We start from the raw sequence: 27,960 nt of genomic DNA, 5'->3' as shown, positions 1-27,960 counted from the left end.
TCACCATTTTTACTTTTATGTAGCTACACCTTTTGGAGCTTAAATCAATCCATTACTATCCCCTCCCTTCCTCCTCTTATACTGTTTGTAAACCTTTTCATGAAAACAATGTTTGGAAAGACAGTTACAACTCAAAGCATAAATGGAATGTTTTAAAATAATTTATTAGGAATTTTTAAAAGTTTTTTTCCAAAGAAAAAACGAGAAAACAGGAAGAAAAATAACTGAAAGAGGGTTACAGTGTTGACAAGAACATTACCTTCCAGAGTAAACACAGAATCCAAAGGCTGCAACACCGTGGCAACCAGCAGGCTTAGAAAAATATCAAAATCTACAACTTTGTGATAGAAATTGACAGTGCCTCTTTTTCTTAAACTAACCATAACATTAAAACACTTTATTTTGACCTCCCAGTGCAACAACGTAAAATTTCTGAACAAAACGATTGCGTTCTCTTAAAAAAGTATATTGCTTCTTATGAGTTTCATGGCTACAGTCTGTGTCACCCAGTAGATATGTAGCGTCTCTGTTGGTGTGGAGGAGGGGTTGAGAAATACATACAATCTCATCATGGAAGAGCCTCAGGACCACCTCTGAGATAGTGTTCACTTAGAAATGAACAAATCCCTTCCACACACCGAAAGAGACAAGGAAGTTCAGTAACAAACCAAATTAGCAGTAATACATTCACATTTACTACCAATGTATCCATTCCCTGACAATACATTTCACACATGATGCCAATAAGTGTGACCACATATAGCCATACAATGCACACACACACACACACACACACACAAACGCGCACTCACACTCATCAACACAATCTGCAGAAGAATTGAGTCGTAAAATCGTACCATTGTGAAACTGTTTTACGACTGTTTCTGCATGCTTGTCCTTCATTTTCCTTTACAACCATTACATATTAAAAATGATCATTCTAAAACAACAAGAAAACAACACAGTACCAAGTAATGAGGATAGAAACAGCTAGTTTTTCTCATATTAAAGGAGTATCCCAACACCCGCGTCTCCCACGTCAATGTAACATCTCAAGCTTTCTCTCTCCCAGTGCTGATAAAAGGGATTCCTGGGTGAATTCACAGTATAGGAGAAAACCCTTTCACTCTGACAGACCTGGGCCAGGCTCACAACTAAGACAACGAAATATTATGAATCAAACAAATACATCAGTAATAAACCAGCACATAAACCCTCCCATAAAACTATATCATAACTTCATGTTAGTGTCATGAATGTTGTCCAGTGGAAAGAGAATGATAAAACTGACTGACAAAAACACAGTTTGTGTCTGACAATACCTGTGATGATGACTGACCTCCCGTCTCTATTATACTATGATATGGAACAGTCTGGATTTCCAGTCTGGGTTTCCAATGAAACTATAAAACCATCTGCTGAAAACAAATACCATCGTACCATTTCCCCTGCCCTCCCAACACCCTTCATTTTTTTGCAGAATGCAAAATACAGTTATATTTACAATATTTTACAAAAACAGACATCACACGGTTCAATCTGACTGGAAATAGACTCATGACTATCAATTTTGTTACTTTGATCATTATTAGTATAACAAATGCTTGTTAAAAACCTACCAAGATATACATTTTCAACATTGTAATACGTTTTTTAAATTTAATTCATTAATCAGACATTTTCTGTTAAAATTCAGTATGAACTAAAAGACAAATATATACTTATTCAGTAGAAATTATTGTTCCAGTCCTTCACATATTTCGTACCTGGAGATCACTCTTTCTCCCTCTCCGCCTCTCAATAAAACACCTTCTGACAAAATATTTCCCAAAAACTAAACAAAGAATCAAGACATATGAGATTACATTACAATTTTCACAAAACATTTAAGTGAAATAAAACAAAAGAAAAAAGTAGCTAGAATTATCTGCATCTTTCTAATACAAGCAGAAACATTTTAAAGGTTGTTGTTCCTTTCTGCTAACTACAGTAACATGTTAGACAGGAGGTGATGTTAAGACAGAACACAGGAAGTCTGAAGAAGAGAGATCCTCAGTGGGAGGAGGGGCGGGGACATCGGGGGTCAAGGGTCAGGGTCCAAACTGCAGGGTCACACAGCCAGAGAGGAGTAACCATAGAGAGTCGGATCAGCTCAAAACAGCTTCAACTCCTTCCATCTCTCAGATCACAGACCTGCAGAGGAATAGAGACAATGTTTATTTTATTTTCATGTTTCTATTAGACCACATATATTAGACCACACATTAGTTACAATAAATGTACAGTAAATTAGAGTGATTCATTTGAATGGAACATGACACTTTTGAGTATGTGATGCTGTGGGTGGGTGTATCAGCAGACTCACTCTCTCAGTGGTAGCCGTTAGTGAAAGCCGTAGCAATCAGAGGGCCCTGTAGGGAGCAGTCAGACACACAGGAGTGATTAGAGGGAGCGCCCAGTCATCACAACACAACCACCAACAACACCAATATCACACTCAACAATACAATAACTCAACCCTCACCAAATCTGCCAGACAAGTCTGTCAAAATAGACAGTGTAGATAGGCTCTCATTACACGAGAGCAACATTACTTGTTCATTTGACTTTTTTTTTATCAGTCACACAATGACAGACAGATGCTCATACAGTCATAACAAAGGAATGGACACTCAGACACTGTCACTAGCCAGCTACCACCCAGTATGCACCTTAGAGACCGCTGCCCTATGTAAATAGAACACTGGTCACTTTAATAATGTTTACATATTGTTTTCCGCACTTTATATGTATATAATGTATTCAACTCAAGGCTCACCCTATATGCTATACACACCTTTTTTATTCACATACTGACCATACTGTCTATACACTATTTCTACTACTGTACATTGTATTTTAGTTACACTGTTTATACACCGGATATGTATTTACAGTGCAGTCAGAAAGTATTCAGACCCCTTGACTTTTTCCACATTTTGTTACGTTAAAGCCTTATTCTAAAAATTATTACATTGTTTTTTTTCATCTATCTACACAGAATTCCCCATAATGACAAAGCAAAAACAGGTTTTTAGACATTTTTGCAAATGTATAAAAAATACAAAACTGAAATATCACATTTACATAAGTATTCGGAACCTTTACTAAATACTTTGTTCGAGCACCACAGCCTCGAATCTTCTTGGGTATGACGCTTCAAGCTTGGCACACCTGTATTTGGGGAGTTTCTCCCATTCTTCTCTGCAGATCCTCTCAAGTTCTGTCAGGTTGGACGGGGAGCGTCGCTGCACAGCTATTTTCAGGTCTCTCCAGAGATGCTCGATCAGGTACAAGTCCGGGCTGTGGCTGGGCCACTCAAGGACATTCAGAGACTTGCCCTGAAGCAACTCCTGCATTGTCTTGGCTGTGTGCTTGGGGTCGTTTTCCTGTTAGACTGGTGCGAAGGTTCACCTTCCGAGGTTCTGAGCGCTCTGAAGCAGGTTTTCATCAGACCAGAGAATCTTGTTTCTCATGGTCTGAGAGTCTTTAGGTGCCTTTTGGCAAACTCCAAGCGGGCTGTCATGTGCCTTTTACTGAGGAGTGGCTTCCTTCTAGCCACTCTACCATAAAGGCCTGATTGGTGGAGTGTTGCAGAGATGGTTGTCCTTCTGGAAGGTTCTCCCATCTCCACAGAGGAACTCTGTCAGAGTGACCATCGGGTTCTTGGTCACCTCCCTGACCAAGGCCCTTCTCCCCTGATTGCTCAGTTTGGCTCTAGGAAGAGTCTTGGTGGTTCCAAACTTCTTCCATTTAAGAATGATGGAGGCCACTGTGTTTTCAGGGACATTCAATGCTGCAGATATCTTTTGGTAGCTTTTCCCAGATCTGTGCCTCAACACAATCCTGTCTCGAAGCTCTACAGACAATTCCTTCGCTCTAATGGCTTGGGTTTTTGCTCTGACACGCACTGTCAACTGTGGGACCTTATATAGACAGGTGTGTGCCTTTCCAAATCATGTCCAATCAATTGAATTTACCAATCATGGACTCCAATCAAGTTGTAGAAACTTCTCAAGGATGATCAATGGAAACAGGATACACCTGAGCTCAATATCGAGTCTCATCGCAAAGGGTCTGAATACTTATGTTTTTTATTTTGTTATAAATTATCAAACATTTCTAAAAACCTGTTTCCCTTTGTCATTATGGGGAATTGTGTGTAGATTGATGAGGAAACATTTTTATTTAATCAATTTTAGAATAAGGCTGTAACGTAACAAAATATGGAAAAAGTCAATGGGTCTGAATACTTTCTGAATGTACTGTATATAGTGGATTCTTGACATAGTTCATTCTAACATATCTACTGCTATACATATCATTCCTAGTATATCTTGTATAAATTAATCCAGTGTACATATGCATAGATTGCGTTTGGATTACTGTTACAGTGCTATTTGGGTTGTTAATTGAATTGATTTCAACATTTCTTTCTTTTAACTTTTTGGATTGTGTGTGTATTGTTTTGTATTACTGCACTGTTAGAGCTAGAAAAACAATAATTCCGCTGCACCTGTGATAACATCTGCAAATCTGTGTACATGACCAATAAACGTAGATTTTATTTGATATTGCACTCAACATCTTAGAAGCACTGCTATGAGGCATAGATATTCTTCCTATGACAAACTGAACAGATAGTTTGCATTACCAAAAATGAATAGGGTCTAAAATACCTACGTGATAAGGGCTGTGTCTTACCCCCAGACTATGGCCAAACCCAGTGCTTGGGGAGGGGCTTGCAGCGCTGAGGTAGCTGCTGACAGCAGACTCCTGATTGGCTGCTGCATACAAGTCTGCCATTGGGCCAGGGCTGCTGGTTCCCAGGAACCCTCCTGAACGAGAGGGGGTGGAGCCTAATATATCAAATACAGATGCAAATAAGTGGACAGTCACAGAATTAAGTACACACAAGAAATACTGTAAAACAAACAGACAATTTCTCCATTCAGTCATACCCTGGCAGAGATACAGATGAGAGAGGTTTTCAGTCTTTCAACCCCTCATACCAGTGGAGGCTCCTCAGAGGAGGAAGGGGAGGACCATCCTCCTCAGTGAATTTCAGAAAAATTGTGAAACATTAAAAAAGTGTTCCTTTTTTGATAAAACTGTACTAAATATATTCACGTAACCAAATAATTAATTAAAACACACTGTTTTACAATGAAGGTCTACAGTAGAATCAACAGCCCTCTGTAGGGTAGCACCATGGTGTAGCCGGAGGACAGCTAGTTTCCGTCCTCCTCTGGGTACATTGACTTCAATACAAAATCTCATGGTTCTCACCCCCTTCCATAGACTTACACAGTAATTACGACAACTTCCGGAGGACGTCCTCCAACCTATCAGAGCTCTTGCAGCATGAACTTACGTGTAATCCACCCAATCAAAGGATCAGAGAATGAATCTAGAACATTTTAGTGGCCACCCTCATGACAGCGAAGAGAGAAAAAAAAGTTTTAAAGTTAATTTCCTTCAATTCTGCACATGTTGCCATGGGGCGTAGAGAAAATGTTGCCATTTTAAAGCAAGTTTGCTGCAATTCTACACATTTTGCCATGGGGTGGAGGCAAATGTTTACCGTTTTTAATATGATAACTGATGATCAAAGGGCCCCATACCGGTCAGTAATTCGACCATGCTTACTAAAAGTTTAGATAGCTGGCCGCTAGACTAACTTACCAATCAAAAACATTTTAGTTGACATGATCTAATTGAGTGAAAAAATTGCACCTTGTGTATTCTATTATTCTAACTCTCAACAGTAAGTTATAGTTTTTAATTGGTATGCATGCCGCCAGTTGCCCATCCTTGAGCTTGACGTGCAAGACGATATTGAACGTGTCACTGTCTTTCACCTTGATTACTCAAATTTGTCTCTTGACCTGTGCAATTACATTGTAAATGTTTATTCTTAGGCTATGTTGTAGCAACCTCATGATGGGTATAGGGAGAATCTGAGTATCATGTAGTAGCCTAAATCTATCACTGTTACATTGATCTGGGTGAATGGAATATGAATGACAGTCATCCAATATGCTGTAATAGAAGAAAAATCGTCCTCCCTCATCTTAAACAGCACCAACATACCTCTAGCTACTGCTGCTGCCGCTGCTGCCATTGGTCCGTATGCCGACAGAGGAATGGCTGACAGGGAAGAGGAGGTACAACAGGTTACACATCCAGCTCAGGCTACAAAAACATACATGACCTCTCTAGACAAGTCAGTCAGAAAATGAGTTTTACCATTATCATCAACATCATGTCAAAACTCTAACATATGGAGCTACATAGTGCAAGGTACACTACCGTTCAAAAGTTTGGGGTCACTTAGAAATGTCCTTGTTTTGAAATAAAAGCAAATTTTTTGTCCATTAAAATAACATCAAATTGATCAGAAATACAGTGTAGACTTTGTTAATGTTGTAAATGACTATTGTAGCTGGAAACGGCATATTTTTTATGGAATATCTACATAGGTGTACAGAGGCCCGTTATCAGCAACCATCACTCCTGTGTTCCAATGGCAAGTTGTGTTAGCTAATCCAAGTTTATCATTTTAAAACGCTAATTGATCATTAGAAAACCCTTTTGCAATTATGTTAGCATAGCTGAAAACGGTTGTTCTGATTAAAGAAGCAATAAAACTGGCCTTCTTTAGACTAGTTGAGTATCTGGAGCATCAAATCAAAATCAAATTTTATTAGACACATGTGCCGAATACAACAGGTGTAGACCTTACAGTGAAATGCTTACTTACGAGCCCCTAACCAACAGTGCAGTTTCAAAAGATACGGATAAGAAAAAGAGATAAAAGTAACAAGTAATTAAAAAGCAGCAGTAAAAATAACAATATATATACAGGGGGTGCCGGTACAGAGTCAATGGGCGGGGGCACCGATTAGTTGAGGTACTATGTACATGTAGGTAAAGTTAATTAAAGTGACTATGCATAGATGACAACAGAGAGTGGCATTGGTGTGGAGAGGGGAGGGGCAATGCAAATAGTCTGGGTGGCCATTTGATTAGATGTTCAGGAGTCTTATGGCTTGGGGGTAGAAGCTGTTTAGAAGCCTCTTGGACCTAGACTTGGTGCTCCGGTACCACTCCGGTACCACGGTAGCAGAGAGAACAGTCTATGACTAGGGTGGCTGGAGTCTTTGACCATTTTTAGGCTTTCCTCTGACACCGGCTGGTAGAGGTCCTGGATGGCAGGAAGCTTGGCCCCAGTAATGTACTGGGCCGTTCGCACTAGCCTCTGTAGTGCCTTGCGGTCGGAGGCAAGCAGTTGCCATACCAGGCAGTGATGCAACCAGTTAGGATACTCTCGATGGCGCAGCTGTAGAACTTTTTGAGGATCTGAGGACCCATGCCAAATCTGCATCATTATTTGTGGGTTTCAATTACAGGCTCAAAATGGCCAGAAACAAAGAACTTTCTTCTGAAACAGGTCAGTCTATTCTTGTTCTGAGAAATGAAGGCAATTCCATAAGAGAAATTGCCAAGAAACTGAAGATCTTGTACAATGCTGTCACGTTGGCATGAATGATCCGGGAGACAGGCGCAGGAATGCGTAATAGGGTTTTTTATTCAGCCCAAATTACGGCGTGCCGTGTAAAGGCACGGGGACGAAGACCAAACAAACACGTAACAAAAACACAGGGTTGAAACCCAAACAAAAGAGCGAGGAGTACCTCAAATAAATACACACCGCACAATGATTAATACACGGGACGAGACCAGTAATCATCTGCACAATCCACAATGGCACGAAAGCCAAAACAGACAGCACAGGTACTCACACGCACCAACAGACATAGTAACAATAATCGACAAGACCATGGAAACCAAAGGGCACATACAGTTGAAATCGGAAGTTTACATACACCTTTGTCAAATACATTTAAACTCAGTTTTTCACAAATCCTGACATTTAATCCTAGTAATAATTCCCTGTTTTAGGTCAGTTAGGATCACCACTTTATTTTAAGAATGTGAAATGTCAGAAAAATAGCAGAGAGAATGATTTATTTCAGGTTTTATTTCTTTCATCGCATTCCCAGTGGGTCAGAAGTTTACATACACTCAATAAGTATTCGGTAGCATTGCCTTTAAATTGTTTAACATGGGTCAAACATTTCGGGTAGCCTTCCACAAGCTTCCCACAATAAGTTGGGTGAATTTTGGCCCATTCCTCCTGACAGAGCTGGTGTAACTGAGTCAGGTTCGTAGGCCTCCTTGCTCGCACACGCCTTTTCAGTTCTGATCACAAATTTTCGATGGAATTGAGGTCCTGGCTTTGTAATGGCCACTCCAATACCTTGACTTTGTTGTCCTTAAGCCATTTTGCCACAACTTTGGAAGTATGCTTGGGGTCATTGTCCATTTGGAAGACCCATTTGCGGCCAAGCTTTAACTTCCTGACTGATGTCTTGATACGTTGCTTCAATATATACACATCATTTTCCTCCTCATGATGCCATCTATTTTGTGAAGTGCACCAGTCTCTCCTGCAGCAAATCACCCCCTGGGATTGATTTGCAATTTTCGCACCAAAGTACGTTCATCTCTAGGAGACAGAACGTGTCTCCTTCCTGAGCGGGATGGTGGCTGCGTGGTCCCATGGTGTTTATACTTGCGTACTATTGTTTGTACAGATGAACTTGGTACCTTCAGGCATTTGGAAATTGCTCCCAAGGAAGAACCAGACTTGTGGAGGTCTACAATGTTTTTCTGAAGTCTTGGCTGATTTCCTTTGATTGTCCCATGATTTTCCCGTGATGTCAAGCAAAGAGGCACTGATTTTGAAGGTAGGCCTTGAAATACATCCACAGGTCCACCTCCAATTGACTCAAATGATGTCAATTAGCCTATCCGAAGCTTCTAAAGCCATGTCATCATTTTCTGGAATTTTCCAAGCTGTTTAAAAGCACAGTCAACTTAGTGTATGTAAACTTCTGACCCACTGGAATTGTGATACAGTGAATTATATGTTAAATAATCTGTCTGTAAACAATTGTTGGAAAAATTAATTGTGTCATGCACAAAGTAGATGTCCTAACCGACTTGCCAAAACTATAGTTTGTAAACAAAAAATTTGTGGAGTGGTTGAAAAATGAGTTTTAAGGACTCCAACCTAAGTGTATGTAAACTTCTGACTTCAACTGTATATACAAATACTAATCAGTGGGAATAGGGGACAGCGTGCGTGATGAAAGTTCTGGAGGGATCCGTGACAGTACCCCCCCGATACCGGGACGATCACAGGAACGCAGCGCGGGTCGAACAGGACCCGATGCAGCTGTCGAAGTAGCGTCGTCGTCGGACGGGCCAGTTGCCGCTGCTGAAGTTGCGGTGGCGTCAGACGGACCAGTGGCAGTGGCGTCGGATGGTCCGGTTGTGGCGGCGGCGGACGGGCCAGTTGTAGCTGCTGAAGTTGCATCGTCGGACGGACCCGTTGTGGTGACGTCAGACAACCCAGTTGCAGCTGCCGAAGTTGCGGCGGTGCCGGATGGACCAGTTGCAGCGTCGTTGGATGGGCCATTCCCGCTGTCTCCCTCAATGGTCGATTATTCTGTTACGTCGGCATGAAGAGATTCGGGAGACAGGCGCAGGAATGCGTTTTTTATTCAGCCCAAATTACGGCGTGCCGTGTAAAGGCACGGGGACGAAGACCAAACAAACACGTAACAAAACACAGGGTTGAAACCCAAACAAAAGAGTGAGGAGTACCTCAAATAAATAACATACTAGCACAATGATTAACACACGGGACGAGACCCGTAATCATCTGCGCAATCCACAAGGGCACGAAAGCCCAAAACACACAGCACAGGTACTCGCACGCACCAACGGACATTGTAACAATAATCGACAGCACCATGGTGAACAAAGGGCACATATATACAAATACAATCAGTGGGAATAGGGGCCAGGTGTGCACAATGAAAGTTCCAGAGGGATCCATGACAAACGCTGTGTACTACTCTCTTCACAGAACAGCGCAAGCTGTCTCTAACCAGAATAGAAAGAGAAGTGGGAGGCCCCGGTGCACAACTGAGCAAGAGGACAAGTACATTAGAGTGTCTAGTTTGAGAAACAGATGCCTCACAAGTCCTCAGCTGGCAATTTCATTAAATAGTACTCGCAAAACACCAGTCTCAATGTCAATATTGAAGAGGCGACTCCGGGATGCTGGTCTTCCAGGCAGAGTTGTAAATAAAAAGCCAAATCTCAGACTGGCCAATAAAAATAAAAGATTAAGATGGGCAAAATAACACAGACACTGGACAGAGGAACAATGCCTAGAAGGCCAGCATCCCGGAGTCGCCTCTTCACTGTTGACGTTCAGACTGGTGTTTTACGGGTACTATTTAATGAAGCTGCCAGGTGAGGACTTGTGAGGCATCTGTTTGCTTCTGGCCATTTTGAGCCTGTAATCGAACCCACAAATGCTGATGCTCCAGATACTCAACTAGTCTAAAGAAGGCCAGTTTTATTGCTTCTTTAATCCGAACAACCGTTTTCAACTGTGCTAACATAATTGCAAAAGGGTTTTCTAATGATCAATTAGCCTTTTAAAATTATAAACTTGGATTAGCTAACACAACATGCCATTGGAACACAGGAGTGATGGTTGCTGATAATGGGCCTCTTGTACACCTATGTAGATAGTCCATAAAAAATCTGCCGTTTCCAGCTACAATAGTCATTTACAACATTAACAATGTCTACACTGTATTTCTGATCAATTTGATGTTATTTTATTGACAAAAAAATGTGCTTTTCTTCCAAAAACAAGGACATTTCTAAGTGACCCCAAACTTTTGAACGGTAGTGTATATTAACAAAAACACTGATGAGTGCAAGCCCACGACTCTGTAGTGTGTAATTACTGGTGTCACTGTGTAATAACTAGTTTGCAGCACAGTAAAGGGGTGTGTAGCAGACTGACAGCAAGCTGCTTGTAAAGGCCAGAGGAGGGACTGACCTGTGAGCTCAGGGGGGTGGGATGATGTCAGAAGGGGGGTCCTCTCTAAATGGAATTCTAGAACAAAAACATCAGAGTGCTGTTGAAACACACCACCAGTGAAGCAAGGGACACACTCATCCGTACACATACACACACCTGCAGAGAACACACAACTAGGGTGACAACAGGGGAACACAACACTGAGCTGGAGAGATGGAGTAAGAGGAAGAAATTAAAGAAGAGAGGGAATGGGAAGTGGCAGATTGACGTAGCCGAAGAATTCATTTGCTTAACTGGTCGTACAAGCCTAATACATTAGGATGGATTAAGAATATACTGGCCCTCACAAACACACCCACTCTCTCTCTTTCTCTTACTAACACATACAACCACACACAAAGCATGCAAAGCATATGTAATTCCACTCCCTGATATTTACAAGCAGCCAATGACACACACAGAGTGCTTTATGAGCTTCCATGGAGGCATGTGTGTGTATTGGTTAAATAGTTTGTCTGTATTTTGTGGGAGCTATATACATTATGACGAGTCTAAACACACACCAACTGGAAATGAATAAACCCTAAGAATTACACAACCATCATCAAATGATTGGACTCCTCTACTGCTCAGTGATGGTCCAAGGAACGGGCAAAATGGCCATGATTGACTCAAGGGAGTATGAATGGGTGGAGGAGTAGCTTCTTACCAGGGAATTGATAGGTATATCCAGGGGTGATGCCAGTGTAACTTCGACTAGCATACGTAGCTGCCTGGAACCCTGGGTAACCTATGGCGAAAGGACAGTCATGGGTCTGTGTTTGAGTGAAACAGTGCTGCCCCCTGCCTGTGAAAGAGGATACTGTCAATGTAACAACAGGTTCACAGAAACAATGCAGTCAATGACATTCTCTAGTCTAGATCAGCCAATAGGATATTTAGTGTATGTATGTATGCTCAGCCCACAGTTGATCTAACTTAACAACTGTACCCTTGACTATAATTCCCCTTGTCCTGCCAATGTCATTGTGAATATTGCAGTTCTCAGACTGAACAGTAGATGATGGTGGTGTCATATAACCCCAAATGACAAAATGACATGCTGATTTCCTTACCCTGTAAGCAGTCTAAGGATAGGGTATAACAGCAATCCATGCATTGGTGAAAAATGCTAATATCGGTACCATAACTTCAATGGGACTTTTGCCACAAATGCTAAAGCGTTAGCATTTGGAAACAGTGCCAGGGAAACTAAGCCAAAGCATGGATTGCTGTCATACCTTGTCCATTGACTGTTTACAGGGTAAGGAAGCCAATGTGTCATTTGGGATTTCATAAATAGCAATATTACACACATACAAGCACTACTTTACCCTAATACCATAGATTGCATACATTCCAGGGTACCACTTAAACTCATTTGGTAGTACATGTTTTAATAGACTTTTCAGTTGGCAGGCTCAAGTATGGAATGATCTTATAATGGGGAGATGATCCTATAAAGAGTATGACATCTGTCCCCTAGCGGTTGTACTTTCTGTGGTAAATTATCTCCACATGATGTAAAATATGATATTACGAGAAGATTCTTTACAGTGTTTCACAGTCATTTGACGATATGGAGTAACAAGATATAAGAGGCCACATCATCATCGCTGGCATTACTGTCGTCCTCATCGTCACTATGAGCTTACCCAGCATGCCGATACCCAGCATGAAAGCGTCCATGCCATAGGGCATCACCCGAGAGCGCCCCCTGGCCGAGCCCATGGGTGACATCACTTCCTTGGGCTGAGCCTTCTTACACTCCACCTGTCAGAAACACACGAGGGGGAAAAAACAGTCAACAACTACACCTCTCACAATTACATTGTGTATTGAATTACGAAGGATTGATATACGGCCTTCTTAGCTCACCATTTTGTTATTTATCTCATGGAAGTGGATCTCACACACTTTATCTACCACGTCCTCATTCTCAAACGTGACAAAGCCAAATCCTGGAGTAGACAAAATACAAATAATGTATGTGAGGAGGTTCAACTCATGAAGCATTGTGCACGACACAATGGATTAAAGCTCTTGTTCCCATTACTGAACATATCAGACCCAAGTTTGGGTAAATCCCTTCCACTGTCTCTAGGGGGTTCGAGTGTGGGGCTAATGCACTGCTGCTAACCCCCTCCTGTATTAGGTCCTGTAATAACTGCTTAGAATGTTGGCACCCTCCCCCCTCTGGGGTGCTGTTCCTGGCTCATCCCCTCCTCCCTCCCATCCCTCCTGGCTAGGCCAGAGAGCCTCCCCTCCTCCCTCAGCCCAGTAAAGCTGGTGGGCTGTCATAATCGATCAGTCCCAGGGTGGGGAGGAGGAGCTTAAGGAGGCTTTATCCTGATCCCGATTAACGGACTAATTAGCCTAGCCTCGTTCCTCTCCTCATGCTCAGTTCTTCCTGCTCAGCCGATGGGGGGGTAGTGTTTTTTTTCCTACTAGCATTGACTTTGCTGATAGTTGCTTTCTGGAGAAAAGTTTTACTTACTCCGATTGTGATACGTGGTTGTCTAACCTAGCTAGCTACCTTAAGATGGATGCACTAACTATAAAAGTGTCTGCTAAATTACCAAAATTTTTAAAAAAAATTGTTGTTGTGGATACAGAGATGGAGTCTCACCTCTGTGTCTGTTGGTGGTCTTGTCAAACATGAGCATGGCATCGTCAACCTAGACGAGACAAACACAGAGTTGTACACACATCACCTCAAACAACACACACTCGCACTATATTGTCTGACCTCATCCCTTCTCAAGTTCTGCAGGGAGGCTCAGCAACAGATGGATGGAAAGGGCAGAATGAGGAGGAGGGGGGTTACTGAGGAGGAGAGGGTGTTACAGAGGAGGAGAGGGGGTTACAGAGGAGGAGAGGGGGTTACAGAGGAGGAGAGGGGGTTACAGAGGAGGAGAGGGGGTTACAGAGGAGGAGAGGGGGTTACAGAGGAGGAGAGGGGGTTACAGAGGAGGAGAGGGGGTTACAGAGGAGGAGAGGGGGTTACAGAGGAGGAGAGGGGGTTACAGAGGAGGAGAGGGGGTTACAGAGGAGGAGAGGGGGTTACAGAGGAGGAGAGGGGGTTACAGAGGAGGAGAGGGGGTTACAGAGGAGGAGAGGGTGTTACAGAGGAGGAGAGGGGGTTACAGAGGAGGAGAGGGGGTTACAGAGGAGGAGAGGGGGTTACAGAGGAGGAGAGGGGGTTACAGAGGAGGAGAGGGGGTTACAGAGGAGGAGAGGGGGTTACAGAGGAGGAGAGGGGGTTACAGAGGAGGAGAGGGGGTTACAGAGGAGGAGAGGGGGTTACAGAGGAGGAGAGGGGGTTACAGAGGAGGAGAGGGGGTTACAGAGGAGGAGAGGGGGTTACAGAGGAGGAGAGGGGGTTACAGAGGAGGAGAGGGGGTTACAGAGGAGGAGAGGGGGTTACAGAGGAGGAGAGGGGGTTACAGAGGAGGAGAGGGGGTTACAGAGGAGGAGAGGGGGTTACAGAGGAGGAGAGGGTGTTACAGAGGAGGAGAGGGGGTTACAGAGGAGGAGAGGGGGTTACAGAGGAGGAGAGGGTGTTACAGAGGAGGAGAGGGGGTTACAGAGGAGGAGAGGGGGTTACAGAGGAGGAGAGGGGGTTACAGAGGAGGAGAGGGGGTTACAGAGGAGGAGAGGGGGTTACAGAGGAGGAGAGGGGGTTACAGAGGAGGAGAGGGGGTTACAGAGGAGGAGAGGGGGTTACAGAGGAGGAGAGGGTGTTACAGAGGAGGAGAGGGGGTTACAGAGGAGGAGAGGGGGTTACAGAGGAGGAGAGGGGGTTACAGAGGAGGAGAGGGGGTTACAGAGGAGGAGAGGGGGTTACAGAGGAGGAGAGGGGGTTACAGAGGAGGAGAGGGGGTTACAGAGGAGGAGAGGGAAGGATAATAAGGAAAAAAACAGAACAAATCTTGAGGGGACATTTGTGGTGCATGGGCACAAGATGGTCGCTAGGAAAGGTTTGATTCATGACAAAATTAGAAACCCTTCACTGTTAGATTTCCTGCCTCTGAACTGCATTGTCGCAATCTCTTTGAAAAAGAAGACATAATCCATCCTCGTTCCCCCTACTTTCGAAAGTTTGCCCTTCCCATGGCAATTGTGCAAGAAGTTCTCCTAAAGAGCTTTATCGGGCAACAAGCACTATTTGTGAAGAGAGAGAGAGAGTGTACAAGAGAGAGACAGAGGGTGAGAGAGATAGAGAAACGGAGAGAGTGGTAGGGGGTACAATAAGTAAAGTAAAAATGTGGGCAAGTATAGAGTTGATGACAAGAAGAGGGACTGGGGAGAGAACACGGGTATAGACCATAGTGAGGTAGAGATGAGTGTGTGAGAGAGTGAGAGCAAGAGAGAGTGAGAGAGAAGATACAGTGTCGTGAGATAAAGGTGGAGACAGAAAGTATGGGACAAAATAGGGAGGGAGGAGAACAGAGAGAGACAAAGAATGGGAGCAAGAGAACAAAGAGGTGTGGAGGCTTTGTCTGTTGGCACAGCCAGCCATAACTCCTCCTCTCCTTGTGCCCTTTCTCTCTCCCTCTCTGCCCCCCCCCCCCCCCCTTCAAAGTGAAGAGTCCCAGGTATATCCTTCAACTGAACCCAGACTAATACCTTTCAATACAAAATCTAATAAAAAAAGCATGAAATATCACACACCTATTATAATTGAAATAAACTCCTAAATTCAAATAAACTCCTAAATGAATCTGAGTTTTCCACATAAAATGTGTTTCGGTTTGTAATAAAGCCATTGACAGGTGTACATGGTTCCACCCAGAACTGGTACATTGTGTTAGTGTCAGTGAGTGTGTGTCAGAGTGAGTGTGTGTTCGTGCTTGGGGATATCACTGGGCAGCTTGCACGCAGAAAGGTCAAGGGTGAGGGAGGAGTGCCTCCAGCCAGTGTGAAAGAAGACCTGTTGGTCTTAGCCCTCTCAAATCACTGACTCCTTCCACTCTGACATTTCCCTATCACCCCTCCTGTCTCCCTAACCAGGACTGCCTCTTTCTAGGCCAAGCCCCATGACACAGCAATGGAACACCACAGGCAACGTCACTCCACGGTTTACACCACCAAACTGGACTGAATTAGAAGCTGAATTATATGCTGAAATCTACAACTCGCAAAAAGGCAGAACTAACACTTAAGATATGTTATTCACATGTGCTATAGAGTCATCAACAGAGATTAACCACAAGCACCCAGTGCAATTAAAAGTTAAAACGGCAATAATGTCCTCATTTAACAAAATGTTTCTAAATCAATAACTGTCCTTTAAACCTAGATATTTCAAACACGGGACATTTTAATGGCGCACTGGACAATATTTCCCTCTTCCACCGCTCATCCTCCCTGTCATTCTCTCCCCATCTCTCTCTCCACCCCCTTGTCCAGAGCAGGACAGAATACAAAAGGTCCAGTGAGGCAGTATAATCAGGAACTTCCATGGATGGCTGGAGCCTACATTTCTCAATCCATCCATCTCTCTCATTCCATTCATGCTGTTTTATGATTGGGAGTGAAGCATTTCATGTGTCACATACAGTATTGTATATGATAGAAACAGGAAGTACCATTTCAACTATCAAGACTTCAAATGTAATATTACATAATCAAACTCTGCCCTGACTGGCTAGACTAGACTTACTAATGGCTGACTAAACTATATAAATGAGCTTTGCCTCAGCCTATTACTGGGGTTGAAAGCTAATCTAGTTAGCATCCAGGCTCATTGGTTTATCTGATTTCCTATTGAATTGCAACTTACCTACTTCTGTAGGTTACCTGCGGCCACTATTTTAAGTTTTGCCTGTTTAAAATAGGTACAGTGTCAACAAAAAGTAAGAATATTTTAAAGATTCAACAGAGGAGTAAAAGTGCTCCTCCTTGTAAATACTAAACTCCTGTACAAACTAACTAAATATTTCCCTAGCTTTGTTCAAATACCTAATAGTCCCACTAAATCCCTGCACCCCATCTCTCTGGCCTAGTTCCTCTCTCTCTCTCTCTCTATTACTCACCCTTCATTTATTCTCTCCAGTCTGCATTTCAAGACCCTTGGAATCTATGGTGGGAAGAGTAAAAACAGTACACTACGGATATTCAAATAAATATCTATGAACTGATGACAGACTGGAAGTGAAAAGTATGTTGGTTTGGGTCTGTTTTGACCGTTGGTCGACGAGTGTTATTGTTACACAACTTCTGGGTTGACACACCCCCCCACCCTCAACACAAAACCCCTTGCCCGCTGAATTACTTGGGGACAATGGGCAAGCCGGGTCACCACGGTAATGGGCCAGGAGGGGGTTGGGGTAGAAGCAGCTGTTACATCAGATTAATTCAGATTCTGATAATCCCTCCCCACCATTGCCACACACACTCACTCCAAAACTTTTTGCTCCCTATTTTCCCTAACTTAGCCTAGTGCTCCATACCTCCCTAAGCCTGTCCACTCTGCTTCTACTCTCTCTATCACTCTTCTCCTCCACCCCTCCCACAAGTAACTCTCCTTTCTTCCAAAGCAACTCTTCTATTCCACTTAATGTTTAGCCTTACCTCAGCAATCAGTTTCATCTAAACAACAAAGATGTGAGACGTATTGAGGAAACACTGCCATGGAGGAGGATGCAGCATCCCACTCATCTCCACTCCCTCCTCCCCTCAACAACACAGTCTAAGAAACAGATCCACCAGCCCACCTGTGTCCGGTCTGGAGCTCTGTTGGTCGGCTACTGTGTAGCAACCTAGCCAGGCAGGAAAGCCTATGTAAATTATGATCGGCATAAATCCCCAAGGTGAATTATTTAAAAGTTCGCTACAAATCGATATATTTAATTAAATAGTGATCCAATCCGACTACTACATTTGTCGTTACACAGGACCACTTGCTGACACAGACCAATCACGGGTCGGCAGGCTACGAGAAGGCTGCCGGTTGACTCTCTCAGGAAGGATGAAAATGACTACATCGACCATGATCCTTTGCTAGCTACGGCCACTTTCACAATGATATGTAAAGATTTTTTGGTGCCATTCAGCCCCATTCAGCAATACGGCGCCCTTCAAATTAAAATACTTCCGGTTTCATGCGCCATCAGGAGTTTTCCATAGGAATTCGTGAATGACGTCAGCGCTATTACTATCTACTGGTTTTAATGGCTATGAGATCCAGACACGTTTACTAGGACAGGGGTTCCCAAACCTTTTCACTCAGGCCCCCCTTCCAGCATTGGGGAACATCCCACACCACCCCTGCGCGTGCACCCGCCACGTCGATTTCTATAGGCACTGTTCATAACACAAACTGTTTTTGGCAGAGAGAACATTTTGCAGGTTTAAAGCTTTTTTCCTGCAATTCTACACATTTTGTCATGGGTGCAGAGATATTGTGCAGTTTTAAAGTACATTTTCTTACAATTCTATACATTTTGCCATGTCTAATGTGTATTCATGTGATATTTAAGTGACTCAAACATTCCAACAAAATCTTTGGGCTAAAAAAACCTAGCTAAAAAACATTAGCTGACCTGGGCTAGTTGATCTGGACATTTCTGACAAGTTATAAATGTCTCTCTAAGGTATACAATGACTAACATGACAAGAGGAACTGATGATGCACTACCCAATTTAGAAATTGCACCTTGTGCATTCTACTATTACAACTTTCAAGATTAAGTTGAAAGCTGGACCCCCGCACCACCCCTGTCGACCCTAGGGGGGCGTGCCCCACAGTTTGGGAACCACTGTACTAGGGCTGGGAATTGCCAGGGACATCACGCTATAAAATTGTCACAATACTCAGGTGCAGATACAATATGTATTGCGATTCTACAGGGCATTTGGAAAGTATTCAGACCACTTCACTTTTTCCCATATTTTGTTATGTTACAGCCTTATTCTAAACTTGGATTAAATATTTTTTTACTCATTAATCTACACACAATACCCCATAATGACAAAGCCAAAACAGGTTTTATGAATTTGTATTAAAAATAAAAAACCGTAATACCTTATTTACATAAGTATTTAGACCCTTTGCTATGAGACTCGAAATTGAGCTCAGGTGTATCCTGTTTCCATTGATCATCCTTGAGATGTTTCTACAGCTTGATTGGAGTCCACCTGTGGTAAATTCAATTAATTGGACATGATTTGGAAAGGCACACACCTGTCTATATAAGGTCCCACATTTGACAGTGCAAGTCAGAGCAAAAACCAAGCCATGAGGTCGAGCTCCGAGACAGGATTGTGTCGAGGCACAGATCTGGGAAAGGGTACCCAAACATTTCTGCAGCATTGAAGGTCTCCAAGAACACAGTGGCCTCCATCATTCTTAAATGGAAGAAGTTTTGAACCACCAAGACTCTTCCTAGAGCTGTCCCCCCGGCCAAACTGAGCAATCTGGAGAGAAAGGCCTTGGTCAGGGAGGTGACCAAGAACCCGATGGTCACTCTGACAGAACTCCAGAGTTCCTCTGTGGAGATGGGAGAACCTTCCAGAAGGTCAACCATCTCTGCAGCACTCTACCAATCAGGCCTTTATGGTAGAGTGGCAAGAAGGAAGCCACTCCTCAGTAAAAGGCACACGACAGCCCGCTTGGAGTTTGCCAAAAGGCACCTAAAGGACTCTCAGACCATGAGAAACAAGATTCTCTGGTCTGATGAAACCAAGATTGAACTCTTTGGCCTGAATACCAACTTGAACCTGATGGGACATCTCTGGAAAGACCTGAAAATAGCTGTGCAGTGACGCTCCCAATCCAACCTGACAGAGCTTGAGAGGATCTGCAGAAAAGAATGGGAGAAACTCCCCTAATACCGGTGTGCCAAGCTTGTAGCGTCATATCCAAGAAGACTCAAGGCTGTAATCGTTGCTAAACGTGCTTCAACAAAGTACTGAGTAAAGGGTCTGAATACTTATGTAAATGTAATATTTCATATTTTTTGTCTTATTTCAAAAAAAATTTTTTGCTTTGTCATTATGGGGTATTGTGTGTAGATTGATGAGGGGGTAAAAAAACTATTTAATACATTTTAGAATAAAACTGTAATGTAACAAAATGTGGAAAAAGTCAAGCGATCTGAATACTTTCCGAATGCACTGTATGTGTATCACGGCTTATAACGATAAAAAATGTAAATGAATTACATGTTGGCACACCATTTAAAAAGAAGCTTGAGGCCAAGCTATAGGAGGAGAAATACCTAAGTGTTGGTGCCGTTACAACCGACTAGCGCTAGCTAACGTTAACTACCTAGCTAGCTAAATAAAACATTTTAAAAAGTCACATTTAATAGCAATACTAGCTTACATGCTGCTTACCTTTCCGAACTGGTCGAAATACGCCTTAACATCATCGATGGTCGTGTTCACGGACAGACCTCCAACAAAGATCTTCTTGGTCCGAGTCACTAGCTGCAAGGAGAAATGGGTCAGTTTATTAATGGATGGAGAATGGATTCATGAATGAGTAACTGATCAAACCAAGGGTTAAGATCAACCATTAATGGTGGCTGTCGTTGGGTAGCCTGGTATTGTCCATCATATGTTTGTGTTATCATCTCATGTGTTTCGTCTAAATGATAAAATAATTCAGGTGCTAATGGAAAAACCACCAACAGGCATGCTTCCAATTTCCCCTAAAGCTCCTAAAAGGCCACTTTGCATGACAAATAAAGGAATCAGATGAAATAGCTCTGCCCATGTATAACCACAAAATGGTCATAGACTTTATGTTGATCTTTATGCCATCACGACCAACAGTACAGTACATTATTAACATACTATTGCACTGCTTATGTAGAAAATTACTTCTGCTACCACAATCAGCATTAATGCCGGTGAACTTGCCGTATACACTTTAGGCTCTTGAGAATATACCATGGACATTATTGTGCTGTATAAGGTGTTAACAAAAGCCACTTGATCACATAAGAGTGTACGGAGCACAGTGATGTCACAGCAGCAGTCATGTTCATCTCATTACAAGGCATTAGCCCAGATAGAATGTGAAAAGCTAAACACAGCAAGCACAGGCTAACCTGCTCCCTCCCAGCAATGTCATTCACACTGGACTGATTAAGCCCTGACAAATAATGACTAGACTGGCTCACTCACCTTGGGCTGGGCTCTACGCGGGAACGCAACTTTCGGATCAATCTAGAGGAGGGAGTTAAGAGGAGAAAGGCCTGTTTACACACACAGCTCAATACAGATAAACTAGCCCATGCAATCAGGTGAATCTGTGTGAACCAAGTCCATGGTTATGGTCTCTTTGATGGTGCTCCTTGCCTCATCCTGTAAGGGTTCCTCAGCATGGGTGTTTGGGTTATAACGCTACACCAGTACATAGGTCATTATGAGACCTAGAGGAATAAGACAAGTAGAGGATAGATAGAGGGGTAATTGTTTCCACAAGGTGGGGCATAGAAGGTGAAAAAAATGTTGAGTATAAAATGTGCTTTCTCTTTGAAGAAATGTTCTCTTTTCAGCATTGTTGGAAAAGGACCCGCGAGTAACCATCTCACTGTTAGTCTACACCAGTTGTTCACGAAGCATGGGACAAATAAAATGTTTTGAATTGAAAGAATCTGCTGATAAAATGAGAATTACTTAGTTCCAAATCTAACTTCATTCTAACAATAACCCAATTGGCCTACACCGTGCACTGGCCAGAGCTGAATACTGCTCCAACCTCAGAAGTGCTGGTCTATTGGTGTATTTGTGCAGGTAGAATGTGTGGGAATGTTGGAGTGACAGAGGCACAGAGGTGCCTCTCCTCTCTGGCCTGCCTTCCTAAGCCCTCTCCTCCTCTCGTCACCAACATGTGACATGTGATCTCCTGGAATCTCACACAGGCACTACAATCACAAACACATCTCACCTCCGCAAAAAAAGGACAGAGAAAGAGACACAGTGAGCTGAAGAAAGGGAGGAACAGCACAGAACAAGAGGAAGACAAGGAGGGAGAATGGACGGACGCAAACAGAGGAGAGAGCCATCAACCTCACACACTGACAGCACATCAGCCTCATTTTGTTTGTGTTTGTTTGTTTTTGCCTCCCTCTCCCGCTAAGACAATATGATAATCTTGTGCGCTATTTAAAAAATCAACATTTCATAGTGTTTTCATCACACAGTTGTTCCACTGTGTGGACCTCTGCTCTAAAAGCATCAGTAAACGTGAGAGCTAAGCTATCACTTACAGTGCAGAGACTGAAATATTGGACATTTTATGATGACGATAATAATAATACTAAATAAATATAATAACAATGCAACTACATAAACTGTCAAGTCAATTGTAGATTCACCATGATATGTGTCACACAAAAGCAAAACCCATTTGAATTCATACATTTACAATATAGTAATTTACTCTGATTGGATAAAGAGTAACTACACCATGCCAAAAAGATACAACTATAGAGACTATAGTACAGCAATTGGAGACCTCTAGCTATAGTATTAGTCTATACTTATCTAACAGAACTAAAGAATGACTAGACTACTCCACGCAGTACTGTTGTTATGCTACGAGACAGTAAGACAGTACAGTGCTAAGAGCACTATATTAGTCCGTAACCATGACGGGGTAGAGCAGAACTACAGTAAACAGCTAGAGCCTCTATGGTAAACCATGTGTGTTTACCAGAGTAAAGTACAGTGTTTAGTCTACATGTGTAGTGTAGACATCACGGCAGGTTCTATAGAGCAGTGTGAGAAGGCTAGGCTAGACTGGACGGAGTATCGGATGCAGTCTACTGTTTAGTTCTATGGTCTCTACTACTCTGATAGTCACCTCCGGTCACCAACCCTCCTGATGTCCAACACTCCTGTGCACATTCAAAAACAAACAAACAGACAAAATCAACATAGAGCAACCAACACACATCCATGGGGGGAAATATGGACATTAGACAGGTGAGGTAACTTTTTAATAAAAGTATTTTTAAAAACAAAATGTATGACCCGCATAAACAATTCATTTTAGAAAAAATGAAATGCCCCCTTTCTTCTATATTTATGACAAAATAACAGACATGATCATGCAAATTCAATAAAAAATCTAATGATCACATATTTATTAGATGGTAACAGTTCCAGGATGCTAAACGTGGCAGAGGTGTTGGTGTTGGAGAGACAGGCCAGGCCGTAACCCAGGCTCACCCCCACCGTCCACAGAGCTGAGTCTAAGAAGAAGGCAAGGGGGTTTATCAAATCAGAACAATGCCTTTGATCAATTACTGTCCAACCATAGGCAACAGTTGGTGAGGTGCACGACCCGGCCTTAGTTAGCAACGCACACAAACTCAGGGGTCAAACACACTGTCAAGTAAAATATCTGTGACTCAGAAGTACAACCCAAGCATTTTTCCTTCAATCCTATTAGCTGCTTTGTAGAGCCATACTAATCACAGATGGGGTGATCCCTCCTGCCACCTTCCCTCCCTTCCTCCTCCTCATCTTCTTCCTTCTGGGTCAGCTTGTTAGTCTCTTCACATTAGGGTGAACTGAAACATCGTATTCTATAATCAATAGAATTATTGATTTTAGGAAGTCTCAAACTGCTTTGATCTGACCTGGATGATATTTAGGACAGGTTAATATTTTCCTATTCTTAGGACTGAGCACCTGCCTTGTGGGTGCATAGCAGGTGTGGGACAGCACCAGTGTCCATATTCAGGACTGAGTCCGACTGACACAGTTCTCCATGTTTAGACAGAATATGTTCTACATGTGTAGTGTAGACATCACGGCAGGTTCTATAGAGCAGTGTGAGAAGGCTAGGCTAGACTGGACGGAGTATCGGATGCAGTCTACTGTAACACTCTGTAACTTGAAGCACTTGAGATTGAACTACTGTTGTTATCATCTGTATACTGTATATCTGCCTATTGAAGTATCCTTGTGCTAAAGCTATGCTGGAGAAATGTAGGATGACATAATATCTTGTAAAACTAATTTTCCCTCAAACACTATTCTAAACCTTTAACGTCCAACGTCACTCAGATAGGGCACTCTCTATCAAAATCCCATAGCAGCCAGCCAGTCTATCCCCCTCCGTCAACTTGTGTCAACTAGGACCCTGGAACATTTTGTTGTAGACACCATGGGGAGCTAGTATAATCTTACAACAACATAATATAATAATTCTGCATAGATGGGTAGATGGGCTACTCAAGTCACTAGCAGACAGTGTGCTAGCAGCTACAAATAAAAGTCCATTAATTCCTCTCCAACTCTGAGAATAGTTGCCCTCTACTCTCCCGTCTGAGTAAACCTCTCTCCATTCTTGTCCTGGAGCAATTCAGTATGTCCGAGCATGGCACATTCTTTCTGTTGCCACTGGAGAACTCTCTAACAGGATAACCTGCCTGTGGCTGCGAGAGAGGAGAGGGGGCAGGGTATTCTCTCTAAACTAAAGCCTACTCTACTCACCATCCCACCCCTGCCGCTGGTCACTGAGCCTTCTCCTTGCCAGAAACACACACTCTAAAGATGCCACAGAGCACCATCCATGCAGAGCACAGTCCCACCCTGTTACCAACCAGTCAGCCAAGCTCCCTCCAGCTGACATCACATTGATCTAACCTATTACTGCTCTAGGGTTTTGCTATGAGCTTAAACTGTTGGCTAGTTTGGTATTGAAGAAATGATCATTTTCAAAGATGTTGGTTTTGTGTCCATTATCTTTGGAGGGAAGTATCATGGAGACAAAAAAGCCATGGCGACTAACCATTAAAGCCCCCATTCTAGGTTATCATCATGCCAAATCAGACTGCTGCAGTAACTTTTGATTTGGTCAGACTTTGGTCTATTGTTTATCTACAAACCACTTTCCATACTTCTGTACAGAATGCTTGTGCAAAACTACTGTACTACTTTGAAACTGTCCCGTTCCCATCCCATAAAGTGCTCCACCCTGACTATGACCCCTTTTAATCCTTCCTTCCTTCCTGAGTGGTGTCCTCTTAAGTGTCTACAAATCTTCCTTGTGTGTATCTGTAGATATGTTGAGATGGTGTCCCACTCCAAACACAAAAATGGGAGAAAGAGCCTCAATAAATGTCAATACACTGATCTACCCCCAGCCATCACTGATCTACCCCCAGCCATCACTGATCTACACACAGCCGTCACCACTCCCACCCAGTAAGGGGGAACTCAGCCGTCCCTATGGCGACCAACGGGCAGCATTGTTCCCAGACCAGCCCACATTCATTACTGACAAAGACACACACACACCACAGAGTTTTACAAACACAAGTTACACGCATTCCCTCACGCACATGTACACATAGAAACAGGTTATGTCTGAAACAATGGGGCAATCTTTGATTTTGCTAATGAAGTTCTGAAATGTCTTTTAGTTTTCCCACAAGTGATCATAATGCCATTCCATATGGTAGTGGTTACTCTGACACTCCCTATGGAATAGCACCTATATGATGTTAGGAAAATCACTATCTTGCCCCAACTACATCAACATCTGTAGCTTACTGGTTTCAGGGTGCAGAGGCACTAATTCATTCATTCATTTGTTCACATAAGACATACTTGTAAACTGAAACACAAAACAGCATGCGGAAAGTTTGATGATGAGTTTGCTATGAAGCAGAGACTGTGCTATTGAGCACAACCCTGTCTGGGTCCCCCAGTTACCATGGAAATTGACACTGAGTAACACTTTCTTGACCGTTTCACTGTGGGAGGGTGAGGGGAGAGAGAGCACATTCTGTAGCCCAGTCTATTCCTGAGCTTTCCTCCATGGTTCAACATGTAGATTTTAGATCCCATTACACTTCACGTGTGAAGAACACTTGCACATCATAATGGGAACAGCATTCCAAAGTATTTTCCAAGTAGCCTCGTTTATTAGTCAAGTTTAAATTAAAGTTAGTAATGGCAACTTCTTTAATAGTGCCATATAAAGGCAATAATGTAGGCCTATCTATATTTACATAATTTTTTATTTATATTCAACTTATTTCCCAGAGATAATGTAAGAACTTGAAAAAAGTAGAACAAATAGTGTATGTCTAAAAGACTATTCAAAGTGATCAAACTGCTACAGCCATTTGCAATAATGTTTCAGTTAGTTCTTGAGAGTGGAAACATGTCTTGTAGTATTGGGTGAGGTGAAATGGAAGTGATAAGACTAGAAGAGTATGCTCGTCAACATGAATACTTTTAGTGGTTTAATAACTCACTGTTTTTGAATCCAACTCATGCCTGGTTACTGCCGAAACTGAATCCACACCGGCCTGGTCAACAAAAGTGACAAATCCAAAACCCCTTCAAAAAAAATATCAGAATATACAATCATTAAACACAAAGTATCGACACAGATAATAATCTGAATATGAATGAACTAGACCTATGTCATGACTAGCAGTTGAACTGTTGTGTTGTGAGCTTTTCTGTTTTGGCGCTGCACTGCGGACGCCTCCCTCACCTCGAGCGCTTAGTAACTGGATCCCGCATCACCATGCACTCTTTCACCTCGCCATACTTGCAAAAGTACTCTTTCAATCCCTCTGAAAGAAAGAATAGTAAGAAATTGTGCGCAATTTTTTTTGTATGTCCGTAGCAAAAGCTTACAGCAGGTGGTGTGTGACATATAGCCTACTACGGCAAAATTGCAGCCACCATTGTTAAACTTTCTGATGGTCGCAGTCTGTGATTGTCTTCAGACATCAACAATGCTACTGTCCAGTGTCCAGAAATGAGAACGTAAAATAAGGGGTTTAAAGTTGACAATGACAGCCTATACAGAACATGCTCTCTTAAAGTTACATCAACCTACATACCGCATAAGAGTCAATTATGATCCAATGACAGAATCTGGACATAACTCATCACTCAAGAGATGCTAGAAAACCTCTCTTACCATGTTATAAGTGTGCAATTATTGTCTTGAACAATAGCCTGTTGCCAAGGTTTATTGATCAGAACTTTTGGAAACTCCTTTTCCAAAATGCCACACATTTTCCACGGATTTATAGCCTAAGGTCAGTGGTAGTTTTTTCTAATTACTTTAGGATTGGTTTATTTTCAACTTGGCATTCTTTATTATATCCCCCTGTAGGCTTCTGATCTGTGTTGAATGAGCGCTTTGATTTCAGCATTGGACCACAGATTTGATTTATATAGACGGCAAGCGAGAGTAGTAGTCTACAAGCAGCACAACTCATTCATCACTTTTAGAAATCTTGAATCAAAACAATGATTTTTACAGATTCTTATTTCCAACTCTCACTTTGTATTTTAAACAGCTTCATGACTGAGAATTATATGAGAGAATAAACGGCTTAAAGTTTGATAAAGTTTTGAGGCGATAATAAGCTTACCTTGTGTCGTCTGCCAGCTGAGACCGCCTATGAACATTTTGCTAAAAAACAAAAAAACAAACACATGCCAGTGTAAATGTAACATGTAAGCTTTGATGTTAGGTAACGAGGACAGTTAAATTATTTAGAAATGTCGACCCGTTATATAAGTTATTATAAGTTATAACATCGTTATTAAAACCAAAATATATTTTCTCTGTCCACAAAAACACTATGAATGAGCGGTCTCTCAGAAGATGAGCACTGCTACCAACAACGCAAAAAGTGCGAGCATGCTCTCCTTCATCTCAATACTCCAATAGGAAGTTTCTTTCAACTCATGGGTTTGTCTTGAAGGTGTATCCGCTCTCAGGACTAGGTAGAGCCGACGGGGAAGGTAAGTTTACCAGGGATCGTGAGGGGAGTCCGTGGATGACAGGCTGCTCTGGCTCCTTTCCATCTCCATTCCGTGCCCGTGTGTTCAGACTGTACCGTATGGAAAAACAGGCAGAGTGGAGTGATGGGGCGGGGGTTTGGCCAAGGGTTTTAAGGGGG

General features: G+C 42.6%; 1 protein-coding gene across 12 annotated transcripts; it reads right to left on the bottom strand.

Moving 5' to 3' along the window:
* Positions 1-143: 143 nt before the first annotated feature.
* LOC106585492 (RNA-binding protein Musashi homolog 1) lies at positions 144-27,960 on the bottom strand. Of its 12 annotated transcripts, none has more exons than XM_014171753.3 (15): positions 27,813-27,960; positions 27,427-27,467; positions 26,532-26,613; positions 26,287-26,371; positions 21,191-21,232; positions 20,396-20,488; positions 13,683-13,731; positions 12,932-13,014; positions 12,709-12,826; positions 11,724-11,861; positions 11,033-11,089; positions 6,133-6,189; positions 4,719-4,898; positions 2,366-2,411; positions 144-2,193 (listed from the first exon to the last, which is right to left on the bottom strand). In XM_014171753.3, exons 1-14 carry the CDS (start codon positions 27,869-27,871, stop codon positions 2,383-2,385), a joined length of 1,113 nt encoding a protein of 370 aa, XP_014027228.3. In that variant the 5' UTR covers positions 27,872-27,960; the 3' UTR covers positions 144-2,193; positions 2,366-2,382. The 12 variants fall into 12 exon arrangements, with proteins under 12 accessions (XP_014027228.3, XP_014027227.3, XP_014027230.3 ...); XM_014171752.3 differs by having other exon boundaries at positions 4,723-4,898; XM_014171755.3 differs by having other exon boundaries at positions 4,744-4,898.

This window comes from Salmo salar, chromosome 24 (assembly GCF_965601325.2).
Source record: "Salmo salar chromosome 24, fSalSal1, whole genome shotgun sequence".
Taxonomy (NCBI): domain Eukaryota; kingdom Metazoa; phylum Chordata; class Actinopteri; order Salmoniformes; family Salmonidae; genus Salmo; species Salmo salar.
This window is presented reverse-complemented; position numbering and strand designations above follow the sequence as displayed.

Coding starts and splice junctions, on each gene's coding strand:
- LOC106585492 (XM_014171752.3), bottom strand. CDS start 27,871: ATGGAGATGGAAAGGAGCCAGAGCAGCCTGTCATCCACGGACTCCCCT. Junction 26,614..27,426: donor CAGCTGGCAGACGACACAAG/GTAAGCTTATTA, acceptor TCTTTCTTTCAG/AGGGATTGAAAGAGTACTTT. Junction 4,899..6,132: donor GGCAGCAGCAGTAGCTAGAG/GTATGTTGGTGC, acceptor TTGATATATTAG/GCTCCACCCCCTCTCGTTCA.